Genomic DNA, 14,573 nt, shown 5'->3' on the forward strand with positions numbered 1-14,573 from the left:
GCCCGTCCCCTGGGGAAATGGGGTGCCAGTGGCGAGTGTGCCGTTGCCAGCCCACCGCCAAGCCCCGGGCAGGTCTAGGAGCAACTCAGGAGACATCACCCCCTGTTGTGCCTCTGCCATCCTCATCGTACTTTCCATTTTCATTGCATACCTCCCACAGAGAGGCTGGCCAGGGACCTTTATTAACTCCATCAACTTCCCAGCTTGCTCTGCCTTAGTGGGCCCAGGCACCCATGGGGGGCATGCCGGCTGCTGGGGTGGGGGTTTCTAACACCCCTCGAACTGAGCTGCATCACTCACTCTTTGCCGTGTTCTCTGGGGTTCATACGCTGCCTGGGGGGTCGAGGAGCAGAACGCAGACACTGAGGGACCTGCTGCTCACTGCGAGTAGTAAGAGCTCAAGTGAACAACTCCCAAACTACTCCAGGTACTGAAATTGTTTTTCGGGCTGCCTGGCAAATGAGTCCAACGAGGGCCAGACCTGCAGAGCTTCCAAGGCAGCTGCATCCACCCCCTCCTGACTTTGCAAATGATTTGATGCTGAAGATGGACATGGTAAGAAAGATTTCACAACTGAATTAATGGAAGAAAGATGGGATGAAGGGAAGGCATTAACCAAACCCAGTGTCACTGGTGCAGCTTGCACAGCATCAAGCCCTGGCTACGCAGCTTTCCAGGTGTTCTTCTCCCTGCTGTGTCCTGCAGGGCCTTTGACACTGCTGACTGTGGGTTTGCTTTTTTTGCTGGCATAAGATTTTTCCATATTTTCATATATGCAACCTGCAGACTATTGGTTAAAAAAATCAAAATAACAAGAAAAGCCTGTATGATCCAGGGGCCATGTGGATTTTGTTTCTTAAGTGCTCTGTCCCGCTCATCCCACCATCTCTCCCCTTCCCCAGCGGCTTCTCCGCAGCCTCTGCAGCCCTGGCCATGGAGCCAGCAGATGGAGCTGTGAGATCTCTGGCACTGCACTGGGAAGCAATGGGACCAGTGACCCGCCAGCACTGGGAAGGGCAAGCCCTCCCCAGATGGGGAATGCTCTCCCCTCCGTCCCTGTGCCAAGCTGTTTCCCTGTAGGGTGGCCCCTTCAAACCATATCCCACATGAATATGGTCCTGGTCTGTGGACGAGCTGTGATTTCCCAGTCTCGGAGCACTGGAGATGAACACGCAATGCAAAGTGTGGGGCCTCAAACCCCTCCTGGCCCCCAACTCTGCCTGGGGGACAGTGGTGCCACAGCAGCAGGGCTGAGGACCAGCGTGGTGCCACCAGCAGGGACTTCCACAGAAAGGAGAGCCAGCATGACCTCTCTCCCTTGAGTGAGCATCAGTGATGTCTCGAACATTTTTGGCAGGGGAACAGTAGCTGAGAGAGTGCTTGGGACCCAAAGGGTCTCGTATATGAATGGACCTGTCTTTCTGGAGGAGGTGTCTCCTTGCTTGGCTGTCCAGGGCTGAGTGGCTCCGCTGGGGAGGAGGAGGCTGATCCTGCAGCCTGGACCAACTCCCTTCCCTCCCGCGGCTCTCCCCGTGCTGGGAGCAGCCCGCCCTCTCCCCGCCGGCGTTATGTCATGAGGCAGAGACATGGCCAAGTTTCTTGCTGCCATTGCCCGTAGCCCTCTTCTTTCCATGCTGAGGTTTTCCCAGCCCAAGTCATCATGTCTGGCTGTCTGCAGCCTCCCCAGCCACCCAGCTGCTGAGGGGGAACTCCCTCGCCTCCGCCTGGGAAGACAGCTCTGGTGGAGACCACATCCCTGCGGGGGTCCTTATTTTCTTGCTTGGGTCTCTCTGGTCTTTTACAAAGGCAGAGCCATCCCTTGCTCCCCTGCAATGCCCTCTGCACACACCCCGCACTCCCCACCCATGGCCTTGCGTGCATACGCTGCTTTTTCCCTGCTCCCCTGCCCGATGCTGCCTGCTTGCCTGCCTGTCTCCTCATATGTATGTGTGTGTCTGGGGGTCCTCTTCCCCCTCCATCGTGTATCCCCTTCATCTTCTCCCCATTACTTAGAGACACCCATGCATACGTGGGCTTCTCAGCCACAGCCTCATTTTTGGGCTCCTTCCAGGATACCCCACTCTGATGTGCAGTTGTGCCCGTCTCCCACTTGTTTCTTAGCAAACTGCTCTCAAAGCGCTGCTTTTCATGGCTTTTGGTAATTTGGGAGCCCATAGCAAGCCCCCACAGCCCAGTTCAGCCCCCAGGGCTGATGAGCAGTGAGCAGCCCCCCAGGTGGCATGGGCACAGCGAGCCCATCCCGGGGAAGGTGGCTGAGGGATGCAGGATGCTCTCTCTCCCCATGGGTCCTGGGCAGGTCCTGGTTGTCCCCTTTGGTCTGTCCAGGGCTGGGTTCTGCCACAGCCAACTCTCAGCTCACGCCTGGCACTGGGAATGAGCAGGGATGGGCAAATCCCACCCAGGGATGTTTTGCTGGCCTTTCACCAGAGCCAGACTGATAAATTGCTGTCTCCACGCCTGTGTCCCTGGAGAGAAGCTCTCACCACCCCGGCAGGTCAGCAAATGCAAAGCCCGTTGTTGTTGCTCTCGCTTTCCTCCTCCGCTGCCCGTTCCCAGCCCTCCCTGCAGCCAGCCGCAGCGGCCGCGGGGCATGAGGGCTTGGCACCGGCAGCCCGGCGGCTTGGTGGGCAGGGGGCCCCGGCGGCCCGGCGGCTTGGTGAGCAGGGGTGAGGGCTGGGCTGCGTTGGGGATTTCCCGGCAGAGCATCGACGGGAGGCGGAGGAGAGTCTGTATTTATGACTGATCTATTATAGGGCAGCAATATTTTTTAACTTGCCCTGGAGTTGTCTAGGCTCAGATCCTACAGATGGTGGTTTAACGCTCAGGGGACCATGCCTTGATTTTGCTTTTTCTCTCTCCTCCTATTCACCCCTCTGATGTCTCTGGATATGTTAGCAGACCCGTGAGTGAGTGAGCCAGATCCACTGCCCTCCTCCCTGCTGTCAACCCAGAGGAGCCCGGCGCTGTTATTTCAGTTCTGTGCCGTAGGAAAATAGGGATCAATAACCCAGCTCTCAGCCCTGCATCCAGGCGCATGGTAGGAAACAGTGCCCATGATTTTAAGCTCTCTCCAAAGCCTGGATTTGTGATACAGAGAAGAGATGTCCGGCAGAGCTATGTCCCTGTCTCAGCTCCCGTCTGTGCGTGCTGCAGAGCCTCTGCTGTGAAGATGCGCTCTCTCAGTCCAACAGCTAGCAGGGATGAGCTGATTTTTCATCTCTTTTAAAGCAAAAGTCACATACTGTTATTTTTTTCACATGTCAATTGAACCCAAATTGAATTGCTATTCTCAGCATACAGGTTGCTGCACTCTCCTCTTGTCTTCAGTGATGTGCTAAGGCTTTAAATAATTGAAGGGCAGGATCTCATCTGTTGCCGCTTTTTGCAATTTATATTCACGGCTGGCCAGGGTCTGTCTCAGCCCGTGAAGCTGTGCAGGCCACGGCTGAGCATCCGTTGGGGTGAGGGATGGTGGGAGAATTCCCCACGGGAGCGCAGGCATGCATGGCAGAGACTAGCAACCAGCCTTGACCATGCCTGTCTTGGAATAAAAGCCTCAGGGCACAAACTCAGTATGTATCTAAGTTTTATTTTGTTCTCAGGAGGAAGGTTACACAGAACCATCCTTACATGACATTGGATATTTCACAGAATGTAGTATCAAAAAAGAAATATATATATATATATATATAAAAAAAATACCTTGCAGTTACATGACATAGCCAAGAGTACAGTTCTTAGTGTGTCTGCAAGTCCGACCTTCCTTAGGCCTTCTGCTCTTCTACATGCTCTACAAATGGCTTTTTGGATGATAGCAAAATGGCAGAGTGGCTCATTCACTGTTGACTCCTTGCATGGCAAAACCAAAGGAGGAGGAGGCCAGGCCCAAAGGAGGCTACAGGCACGCAGAGGGGACAGCAGGCAATATTTGCATGTTGCTTACAGCTGTAGGAGGGCTTTGCTGGCAAGTGAAGGAGATGATGTCCCCGCAGAAGGAAGGTAAGCTCACCTGACCTTGTTCCTTGGTGGGGCTTACTCGTCTACATGAGCCATGAAGAGAGGCTGGGGAGATACGAATACTTCTGGTGGGTTAGGTGAGTTGGGGTCTAGAATGACTTGGACACCTGCAATAGGCCAGAAGAGCCACAAACAAACACTGAACACCATAAGGAACCTGTAAATCAGTGAAACCAGTGGCCTTAAAAGCAGTTTAAAAGTGACTAGGTTCTTACGAGGATGAATGCGTTGCCGTGCAGGACTACTGAGGGCCCTAAAGAAGAGGTGAAACCCCAAGGAAGGGCATTTTATCTGAAATGATTCTGCTGAAAATAAGTATTGCTTAGGTGCAGCAGGTGCTGTCTCGTGTGTTGGAAAACTTTCCTTGGGATGTCTGCTGTGGCTGGAAACCATTCCAAGAGCTAGTCTGGGGGGAGGACTGGAGGGGTGATGGAGAGTCGGAGAAGTTTTGGTGGCTGGAGGTGAGGGTGACACTGAGTCCAAACCCTGCCCCCCTCCTTGTGTCCTCTGTGGGGCATCCATCCCGCATGGTGGGGTAGGTGTAGCCCATTTTGTTTGGTGCTGTCTCAGCAGCCATTAGCTTTCCAGTCACAGCTGAAGTTTAGGGCTAATGTGGATGCATCCTCACGTCCCTGGGGCCAGATGGACATCACCTGAGATGCCATGAAGCAGGGACATTTGTTTACAAATAAAAATAGTAGCAAACCCTCAGGGGTCTCTCACTACTCCTTGCACAGAAAAGGTGGTGGACCTGTGAGGTCCAGGCCTGCCCAGATGGGTTTCCTGCGCTGTCCGTAGCCTCTGTAGCTCCTGCAGCTGCATCGTCTGAAGGGAAGATCTGGCTGGAGAGCCCTGGGGATGGAGGCAATTCTCTGTGCATGGCCCAAAGCTTTGGTGGCAGGGAAATGCTGCCTCCATCGCTGTGCCTTTGTCCTGGCCTGGAGGAGGGCTCCCCGGGAGCGTGGGTGAGGTTTGGAGATGGGCAGCACAAGCTGAGGACACTGGCTGAGCTCTCGCCCTTCGCTCCCTTCCCCCAGCTCCCTAGCAAGCATTTCCTAAGAGCGCAAGCAAAGGGACGTGGGACCAAGTGAAACAAATGACGTGGAGGGCTGGCAAAGGCCCGGCGTGCGCTGAGCATCATGGCTACCGCTTGCGAAAGGCCAGAGTCTGGAGCATATTAAAAAACAACAACAACAAGAAAGGGAGCTGCGGCAGCAGGCTGCTTAGTCACTCATCTCTCCAGCTCCGGGTCCAGAAATGTCCATCTCTCTGAGGAGCCTGTTTTCTTCTCCACCCAGTCCACGTAGTTGGAGACTTTGGTGTACACACCGTACACTTGCTTGCTGCCACACTCCTCCGGGCCACCCCATGAGACCAGCCCTTGGGCCACCCACCTCCGGGTTCCTGGGTCCTGGATGACGAAGGCTCCTCCACTGTCTCCCAAGCAAGTGTCCTTCCCACCTTCATAGTAGCCGGCGCAGAACATGTTCTCGGTCACGCTGTAGTTCCCTGACCGTGACTCGTAGCTGGTCTTGCACTCTGCGTGCAGCACCACCGGCAGTTTGACGTACTGCAGGATGTCAGATAGTGTCCTCATGCCTGAGCTGATGATCTCATCCACCGTGATGTTGGGGTTTGAGATACCCCAGCCAGCCACCAGCCCCAGTGTGTTAGGGTGAGGCCCCTCAAGCTCATGCTCAAACTGGGGCAGGCAGATAGGCATGACGTAGTTCCCCATGGTCACTTTCTCCTTCAGCTTGACCAGAGCGATGTCATGGTTGTAATTCTGGATGTCAAACTCCTCATGGAGGATGATCCTCTCCACTGTCCGGTTGACAGCCTCCATCTTGTTCCTCACGTCATGAAGGGCCAGGTAGACGGTAACGTGCTCCTTGGAGACAGGGATGACAGTCTTGTCTCGCCGCTGGGAGCGGAGCACGTGGGCGGCCGTCAGCACCCAGGAGTCTGAGAGCAAGGCCCCGCTGCCAAACCATTTGTCGTTGGGCACCCGGGACATGTCCTCCACCACAATCAGGGCCTGCCAGGGGAAGAAGCCAGGTTCTGCGTTTCGCCCACCAATGATGCGCTTGATGATCCCAGGTAGAGGACGAGCTGGCCGGCCGCACACTGGGGACAAAAAGGACAGGACAGTTACTGCCAGCACTTACCTAGGGAACAAATGAAAAGGGACATTCCCTGTAGATTATGCCACATGGCTGGTTATCTTCAAACCTTTAGCGAGCTTTAGCTCACTTGTGTCTTTTTTTTCCATAGAGGTCAACTCTTCTCCTTTTCCTGGTGGATGAAGCCCATCTTCCCTGCCATCTTTACCTTCTCCTAGCAGAATGTGCTTCAGAGCTTGCAGCAGGCTGGACATTACACCCCATCCCCTATGCTAACAGGTCTTTGGAGGTATGTCTGGGAAAGAAATGCATCTGTCCTTCTGAAGGATTTTGCTTCCTGAAGGCATCCCCAACTACTTTCGTGTCTTCCTTGCCTGGTGGAACCATTTCTGGTGACAGCGGTTTGCCCTGTAGGGGCAGTCTATTTCTCTTCCATGAGGATGGTGGGGTGATCTTGTTCAGCCCTTGCGAAGCTAGTCATGGACAAAGAGGCAGGTTTGAAGCCTGTATGCATTGTCCAGTTTCTTCTGTGAAGTAGGAGCCACCCTGTGTTTCTCTAAGCCTGATGGCTCAGGCATGAGACCAGGAGACCTCAGTGCTGCCTCTGTCACCAACCTGCTACATACCTTTGGGCTCTTCCCCTCTCTCTGCTGTCTGAGCTATTCTGGCAATATTTTTGGAGCATAGAGCATCTTTTTTTTGCTCACAGCCCCAGGACGATTGGGCCCAGCTCTCCAAGAGTTAAAAATAGCCATACCAAGTCCTCTGGATGCCCCACGCTTTCTGTGGCTGTGGACAATGAGGCATAGATTAGAAAAGCGTCTTGTCTATGGGTTGGCAGAACTTGTTGGTTTCCAGCATTTGGGCCCCCTTTCCCCAGGTGCCCGTGGAAACCCCAGTCTTGGCATCTGCTCCCACATGGCACCCTGGAAGACCCAAGGGAGGATGTCAGGCATCTGTCCCGGGAGGTACCACCAGGCCTGTGGCATAATCTACCCACAGTGATGAATGCATGTTGCTCAGCACCATCCATCATTGTGCCTTTGGAGCCTGCACATCCATCATTGTGCCTTCACGGGAGGGTAGAGGGTCTCTGCATGTGAGATGTGTGCATCTCCCCAGCACACATGCACCATGGAATATGGCTGTGTGGTTCCCACGGTAATGGCAGCCTGTCCAGAACAAGCCATTCTTTAGCTGGCAATGAGACAGGACTGAAACCAGGTTGAGCCACTAGACCCCATGCTGGACCAGGGAAGGAAGCATCTTCAGAGCTAGGAGCTCCCTGCTCCTGCTGTCCTGGCTCTGTGGGAGTCCATCCTGGGTTTGGCCATGGACAGTCAAGGCCAATTAGTCCCATGAGCTTGCTCAAAAAAAGTAACCTCCCAGCTGCCCCCTCCTTCCCCACCTTTGCTGTAGGCTGTGAAAAGATTATGCGAATGTTCTTGGCCAGGAGACCATGAACTTTCAAGGCACACTTCTGTTTACCATCCCAGGTGCGTCTCAGGCCCAAAGAGTCTCCACTGAGATTGGGAAGGGTCAAGCTCTTGGAACCTGTCAAGGTAGGGCTGCGGCACATGTGGCCCTGTCATGAAGCGAGGTGGAGAGCCCTGAGCCCTTGATGAAAAGGGTGGGCTTGTGCCAAGGGGTGGTATGTGCTGGGCCCCCACTTCAGAGGGCCTTCAGGATTTACTCTGCAAATAGCAGGCTCATCTGGTGTAAAGAGTGGGCTGCTGCCCACTGGACATGAATACGGACAGTCAGAATTGCGTCTAGCACACTACAGGGCCATGGAGGCTTTCGTCCAGGGTTAGCTACCCCAAAGCTGTACTGGATCCCCTGACGCTGAAGTCAGGCATGGATCCAGCAAAACATGTGAGCCAGGGTGGGACTTCACTCTAAGTAGGATTAGATCTTAGTCTCAGTTTACGCCTATGTGATTTGTGCTCCAGATGAGGACCATGGCGCTACCAGACTCCTTAGGGAAGGGGAAGTGAAGGGATCCTTCTGCTATGTCAAAGACCTGGCAGATGCTATGATTTCTGCCAAGCCTGGATTGCAGTAAAACAGAGCTGTGACTTAAAGGGTTGTACGGTTGAGCTGGCAGGTGGGACAAAGAGATGGCTTGAGGGCCAGACTGCACTTTGCAATTCCTCACTTTGCAGTTTGGTTTCTGGAGTGATTTGGCTGGATCCACGCCAGTTCAGAAGCAGTAAGGCCAAATGAGTAATTCTGCAGCCTCACCGTTCCCCATGAGCTCACTAAGCGCTTCCGAGACCATCCAACCACTTGCCCAGCTCCTGCTCAGTGTGCCAAGAAACCCAGGGGAACGCTGGTGGGAGGACTGGAGCCTGACATCAGCCCAGCCTCACCCCTCGCTCTGAGACCCATCATGAGGTCTGTGGTCTCATGGCCGTGGCATTTGCTCTCCCGAAGGAGCTGTGGCTAGAGAAGGCTTGGCTGTGGGATGTTGCCTAGCACCATGGGGTTTAATCCTGCATCTCAAGTCCTCACCACAATTCTGGCAGCCAAACCAGCATCCCTCTGCTCAGCTCCTCAACAGACCCAGAATTAATGTCTGAAGACCTCTGACATGCTGCCTGGTTTACCTCCAGGAGATTTATCCAGGCGCTGTGACCTGGTGTGAGGAAGAGGAGGCTCTCAATGTGCTGAAGGCAGCTCTGAGAGGGTTGGACAGGGTGGGTAGGGACACTCCTGCCCCTGGGGAACTTAAGCCTTGGGACAATGAGGAGGGGGGAGCTGGTTCATGCCGGTGGCAGCACTGTAAGGGGGGACTCCCAGAGTGGTCAATACTTGGGGGTGCCAGTGTCACTGGGAGGTTGTGGGAGCCGACTGGGCTTGCCCTTCCATAGCTTGAAGAGTCCTGAAACACAGCAACACAGGTGCTGGTCTCATCCCTCTGAGTCTGCAAAGTGAACACACATCCTCCGCGGAAAGTGCCAGGACTCTGCCCCGATGCCTCCTGTGCTGCGAGGGGAGGATGCAAAGCCTCGCAGAAAGAGGGTCTGACGCCCGAGGGCAATGGGGTCAGGGCTGAGAGTCAGCCTCGCAACCAGGGCAGGAGCACCAGGAGCTGCTAACATGGGTTTGTTGCAGCTGGGGTCTGCTGCTAGCAAAACTGCGACTCCAGCAGGGAGGGAGCATGGTGAGTGTCTCTGTGCCTGCTCCGCTCCCCTGCCTTTCCCAGTGCTGCAAGGAATAGAAAACATGCTCAGGCAAATAATTCCTGCGTCCCAGCCCAGCCCAGCTGGTCTGCTGCACTGAAGCTGACGGCCGTCCCAGGGAGATGGTTTTGGAGGAAGCACATCCAGCCAAATATTTATTCTATTAAATTACATATCAAAAATGCTGACCAGGCTGCAAAGGCTCCCACTAATGGCAGAGGAAGGCGCAGAGTGGCCTGGAAGAAGAGTTTCTATTGATGGGGAGGTGGCGTGAGACACAGGGGAAGATCTGAAGAGCAGCTGGCCAGCTGCTGCCTGCAGATCCCGATCTCAGGAGAGTGTCACCCTCTCTCTGGGATTTTCCATTTTCCTGAAGTCTCTCTGACTTCTGTCACTAATCAGGAGGTCTGGAAATGGCCCATGAAAGCAGCTATGGCCCCAAAAGATGTCCCCATATGCTCCCAGCTCAAATTAGTTCAGTCTGAAACATTAAGGAGAGATGCAGGGAGCAGCCGCTGCAACAAGAGTAGCCACAGTCCTGCTCTCAGAGCTCCATGGGCTGCAGAGAATCTCAGGGGGTCCCTCCTCTGGTCTTGCAGTCGCTCAGCGTGGCCAGAGAGCAGATGGCCTGCAAGACCTGCCATGGGGCTGAGCCAGCTCCTGAACCCTGGGATGGCTGGAGCTGCGGCTGCTGCATGGCAGCTGGATCCCTGCAACCTCTCCCGAGAGCCGTCCCTGCACATCCGACCACAACCCGCACCCGGGGCTGCCTCCAGCCCCACCCTGCCTGGCAGCCAGACCTGGCCCCACGCTTGGCTATGGCCAGCCAGCGTCCCAGGGACTTTTGTTTAATCCCGAGTGGGCGCCTGGCCTGGAAACTTGCTGGCTGCAAACATTTCTGCCACTGCTCAAAGGCGTGGGACTTTTCCTTCCCTGCGAAGTGGCTGGGTTTTTCTGCAAGGCTCAAAGAAGTGCTAATTGCTCCTGTATGTGGACACCCTGCTAATCATAGAATTATAGAATCTTTGGGATAGAAGGGACCTTTAAAGGTCATCTAGTCCAAACCCCCTGCAGTGAGCAGGGACATCTTCAATTAGATCATGTTGCTCAGAGCCCCGTCCAACCTGACCTGGAATGTTTCCAGGGATGGGGCATCTACCACCTCTCTGGGCAACCTGCACCAGTGTTTCATCACCCTCATTGTGAAAAATTTCTTCCTTAGATCTAGTCAAAATCTGCCCTCTTTTAGTTTAAAACCATTACCTCTTGTCCTGCTAAAAAAGTCTGTCCCCATCTTCCTTATACGCCCTCTTTAAGTACTGTAAAGCTGCAATAAGGTCTCCCCGGAGCCTTCTCTTCTCCAGGCTGAAATGGGAACTGACAGCCAGTGGCACTGGGCAGGTAATGCTCTGCCCTTGGCTGGAGCCTTGTCTGGTAATGCTGAGGACTGAACATAGCTAGTGGGTCAGTGGGCTCCCAGTGGACCCGTGGGCTCTGCCCTGGGGCTGCGGGTTTCCTTGTCTGCTGGAGCAGGGAGCAAAGGGAGCCCTGGCAGCCGGGACGGCTGTGGCACCACTGCTGCCCTATACTGCCAGGGAGACGTGCCCTCATCCCTGCTGCCCAGTGCCACCACCGCACCCTGACCGTCTGGGCCAGCTGGAATAGCAGGAGGCCTCTGTCCCCATCACCCTCCCGGCCATACATTGCAGCAGTTGGCTATGTAGAGCCAAGGCATACGGCATTGTCACCAGGGAGCAGAGTCCCTGCCTAGGGAAGCAGCAGGTCAGGTCAGGCATGGAGGCGTCCCTCCCCACCGCACATCCCTGCTCCGCACCCCTCGCTGCGGGACCGGCCGCCCCAGCACTAGTACCTGGTCGGCAGGATGGCAGCTTGGTCCCCAGCTCCTTGCTCCGCCATACCCCCGACGCGTCGCACGTGTAGGTGGCTGGAAGAGAGCAAAGCATTAGCTGGGCTGTGGCCCTGGCATGGGCAGGTGCCTTTTGCAGCGAGGAGATGTTGTCCAGCTGTAATCAGGACCCGGGGGGGCCCAGGCAGCCCTGCCCCATGCAGGGGACATGCCACCATCCCCGCTTTTGTTGCCTTGAGCTGTCTGGAGGGCTGTGCTGCGCCCTCAGCCTCGGCTGGCAGCTGCCGCGCCATTGATGCTGCCAGTGCCCGTTCCGCTAACGCACGCAGGATGCTGGGACCAGATGCACGGGGCCAGCGGGTGTGCAGGGGGAAATGAGCAGGGAGACAGGAATGTGAGGAAATGCTTTGGCTTTTCTTGCTAATGGAGGAGGAGGAAGAAGGGCTGGGGTGCGTGCACACCCCTTCTGCTGCCCAGAGCTGGATCCAAAGGGTGCGGAGATCTGTGGTGCTTGGCAAAGCACCTTGTGGTGTCTCTGTGGTTGTGGAGCAGGGGGTAAGGGGGAAACTCAGTCTGCCACTGCTATCTGTTCAGCCTTGGCTACACTGCACATTTGAGTGCTGGGATGGGGAGCCTTGCGGGAGCCCTTTCTGAGGCTGCTGGACCTGGTGCTCTCTCCAGCAGCAGCTCCTTTCACAGAGGCACAGAAAATTTGATATGCTGCAGGGAGCAGATGGCAGGGTGAGAAGGCAGAGCACAGAACAACCACACTGCTCTGCTGAGCCTGTGAAACACGCAGGCGAAGCACCAGGCAGTGCTAACTCCATCCTACCTCGTTGTGAAGCAGGATGCGGCCAGTCTGACAATCCAGGCAGTGCAGACGTGGAGTACGATGTGTGAAGGCCACATCTGCAGCCTGCTGCTCGCAGAGCACCCCGGAGCGGCCATCCCAAGCTCCCCCCGCTTGCAAACGCACGCACACATGGCCCCGCTCCCACCCGCACCGTGCCGTGGGGACGCGGCCCGGCCCCACTGCTCACCGGTGCTGTTGGGGGCCATGTGGTAGTAGGGGTGCTGACAGTGGTACTGGATGGCTGCTCGGTAGGTGGTCAGGTTGTTCCTGGAGGAGAAGGTGACAAAGCCATGCTCCAGCTCCAGCGGCGCTTTGCAGTCAGCAACTGAAAGCCAACACAGAAGGGGAGTTGAGCCCTGTGCTGTTTCTTGGGGTGCCCAGCCAGCCAGCAGGCAGGTAATGCTGGGCTTTGGCATGTGCTGGATGTCCTGTGGGGCAGAGCAAGGGCCGGCGGAGCCACGTATCCCCTTTCTCTAGGGCACTGCAGGGGGCACAGCCTGACATGGCCTCAGATGGCAGCAGGAGGCTGTCCCCAGGCAGGGCAGCCTGGCCCTGTGAAAGCCCACCATGGCCACCCTGCAAAGACAGGGCACGTGGGCAGCACCGCTGAACACCAGCAGCATGGCTCACCCACAGGCTGTATGGCCAACATCACTCACGCTGGTGGAGACCCCAGTCCTGGGAGCCCCTCCTGTGCACTTCATTTAGTGCAAGATCTCTCTGCTCTACCTTTGAGAGGGGAAGAAACCTGCTCTGGCAGGTGGGATCCATTGAAGGATGGTCCCAGAATATATCTCTCTATCCCTTAGGAGTGGGCAGGGAAAAGCAGGCAGTGATCCACTAACGTATGCCATGCATCAACCTCGTGCTCCTCTATGCACAAGGCTTTGCTGAGGGCATGGCCAGAGCTCCTGCTCTGGGTCTTGCTCACCAGACAGTGCTGATAAGCATTTACAGATCAGGCTGAGCAGCCTTAGGTCCTGGCTGTCCTGCGACAGCAGGAGATGAAGGACATCAAGTGTGTGGCTTGGCTGGTCTGCAGGCAGGGGGAAGGCCAGCAGATGTGGGTGAGACCCCACCTGCTCCATCCCCCAGGACGTGGGCAGGTTTGGCTCTGCTTCATCCACCCCTGGTGTGGGCTCAGGGTCTGATGGAGGGAGAAGGATCTCCAGGGTGCCATTGCCCTTCCCCATGGCCTGTCCATGGTTCTCTTTCTCCCCCAGATCCATCACAGTGCCCTGCCCAGCCTCTCCTCCCCGGCGTGTCCCCTGGATTGGGCTTGTGCCACCCACCGCAGGAAGGACCCCAGGGGGGAGCTGCGGCTCCCCGCCACTTGGGCAGCTCACAGCACACTTGGGTGATGCTGTGCAGCCACCCCTGCCCCATCCTGGGGGACCTGCCCCACGGGAGGGCAGGAACCAGGGTCTGATCTTGCCAGGAAATGCAGCGCTGTGGAGCTGGGCTCTGCCACGTTCAGGATGAGGGGTTGAGTAGGGGGTGGGTGACTGCAGAAAGCAGGTCCTGTGGATCAGGGATGACACGAGCTCTGTGGGTCTTCATGTGCTCCAGGATGGGAAGGGGGCAAGGACAGAAGCCCTAACTCCTCATGCAGTGATCCAGGCTGACGAAGAGAGAATTCACTAGAAGCAGTAGCTGGCACCAGGGACATGTACTGACGCTCAGGGTTAACCACCTGCTTGGGTGAAAAAAGCCCAGTTTATGGCAAAACGCTGCAGCTCACTGTTCACCAGGGTCCTCTCCACCCCTGCCTGTAAGGACAGCAGGTGATGGGATGGGTGTGTGGTGCAGCTAGGTTGGGTGGAGGCTCTGGGTACCTGTGCCTTGCAGAGGGGCAGAGGAGGGGACGCAGACCCCTCTCACTAGCCCTGGGGGTCCCTGGCTGGCCTGAGCTTTCCTGCTCTCTTCCCACAGCGCTTCTGTGCCATGGTGCCAGCAGCCGTGGGACCTTTATAAGGCACTGGGGGATGCTGGGGCTTGCAGGAAGGAAGGAATGGATGTTGGGGGACCAGCCTGGCTTGCACATCTGCTCTGGGGTTGTTTATGGCTGCAGGGCAGCATTCACTGGCCTGCACAGCCCGACCCCTCCCTGTGTGTCTCCCAGGAGCAGGCCTGATGCCTGGAGAATGGGCTCTTGCACAGAGGTGTTGCCCCACCAGTGTCCTGGGTCCTAAAAAAAAGGAAGGAGTTTGTGCCATGAGCCTTTCCAGACTTTTGCCTTGGGAAAGGGGCCATTTAGAATCTCCATCTTTGTAGGACCAGAGGTAGACTGAGCTCCTCAACATGCACCTCCTCTTCCAGCCTCTGGTCCCCATCCCAGCATCCTCCTAGTGAAGCCTCTGATGCCTCAGGGAGTCCAGGGCACATGCCCTGGGCTCTTGGGGACACGAATGGGGCCAGACACCAGGCTCTGACCTCCTTCAGCTGCAATCAGCCTGAGGCCAGTCTGTCCTCACCTCCGCCGGGCCAGCGGTGGGGAGCAAAGGGGA

At 56.1% G+C, this 14,573-nt stretch overlaps 1 protein-coding gene across 1 annotated transcript in view; it reads right to left on the reverse strand.

Annotated features, from left to right (window-relative positions):
* Positions 1 to 5,269: 5,269 nt before the first annotated feature.
* MASP1 (mannan-binding lectin serine peptidase 1 (C4/C2 activating component of Ra-reactive factor)) overlaps positions 5,270 to 14,573 on the reverse strand; it is a gene marked incomplete at its 5' end in the record, with an annotated part of 23,458 nt that continues 14,154 nt past the window's right edge. The window contains 3 exons of the mRNA XM_010296400.1: positions 5,270 to 6,165; positions 11,217 to 11,291; positions 12,254 to 12,391. Coding sequence (XP_010294702.1) covers positions 5,270 to 6,165; positions 11,217 to 11,291; positions 12,254 to 12,391 — 1,109 coding nt within the window. The remainder of the gene's footprint in view (positions 6,166 to 11,216; positions 11,292 to 12,253; positions 12,392 to 14,573) is intronic.

Source organism: Phaethon lepturus, unplaced genomic scaffold (genome assembly GCF_000687285.1).
Source record: "Phaethon lepturus isolate BGI_N335 unplaced genomic scaffold, ASM68728v1 scaffold27001, whole genome shotgun sequence".
Lineage (NCBI taxonomy): Eukaryota > Metazoa > Chordata > Aves > Phaethontiformes > Phaethontidae > Phaethon > Phaethon lepturus.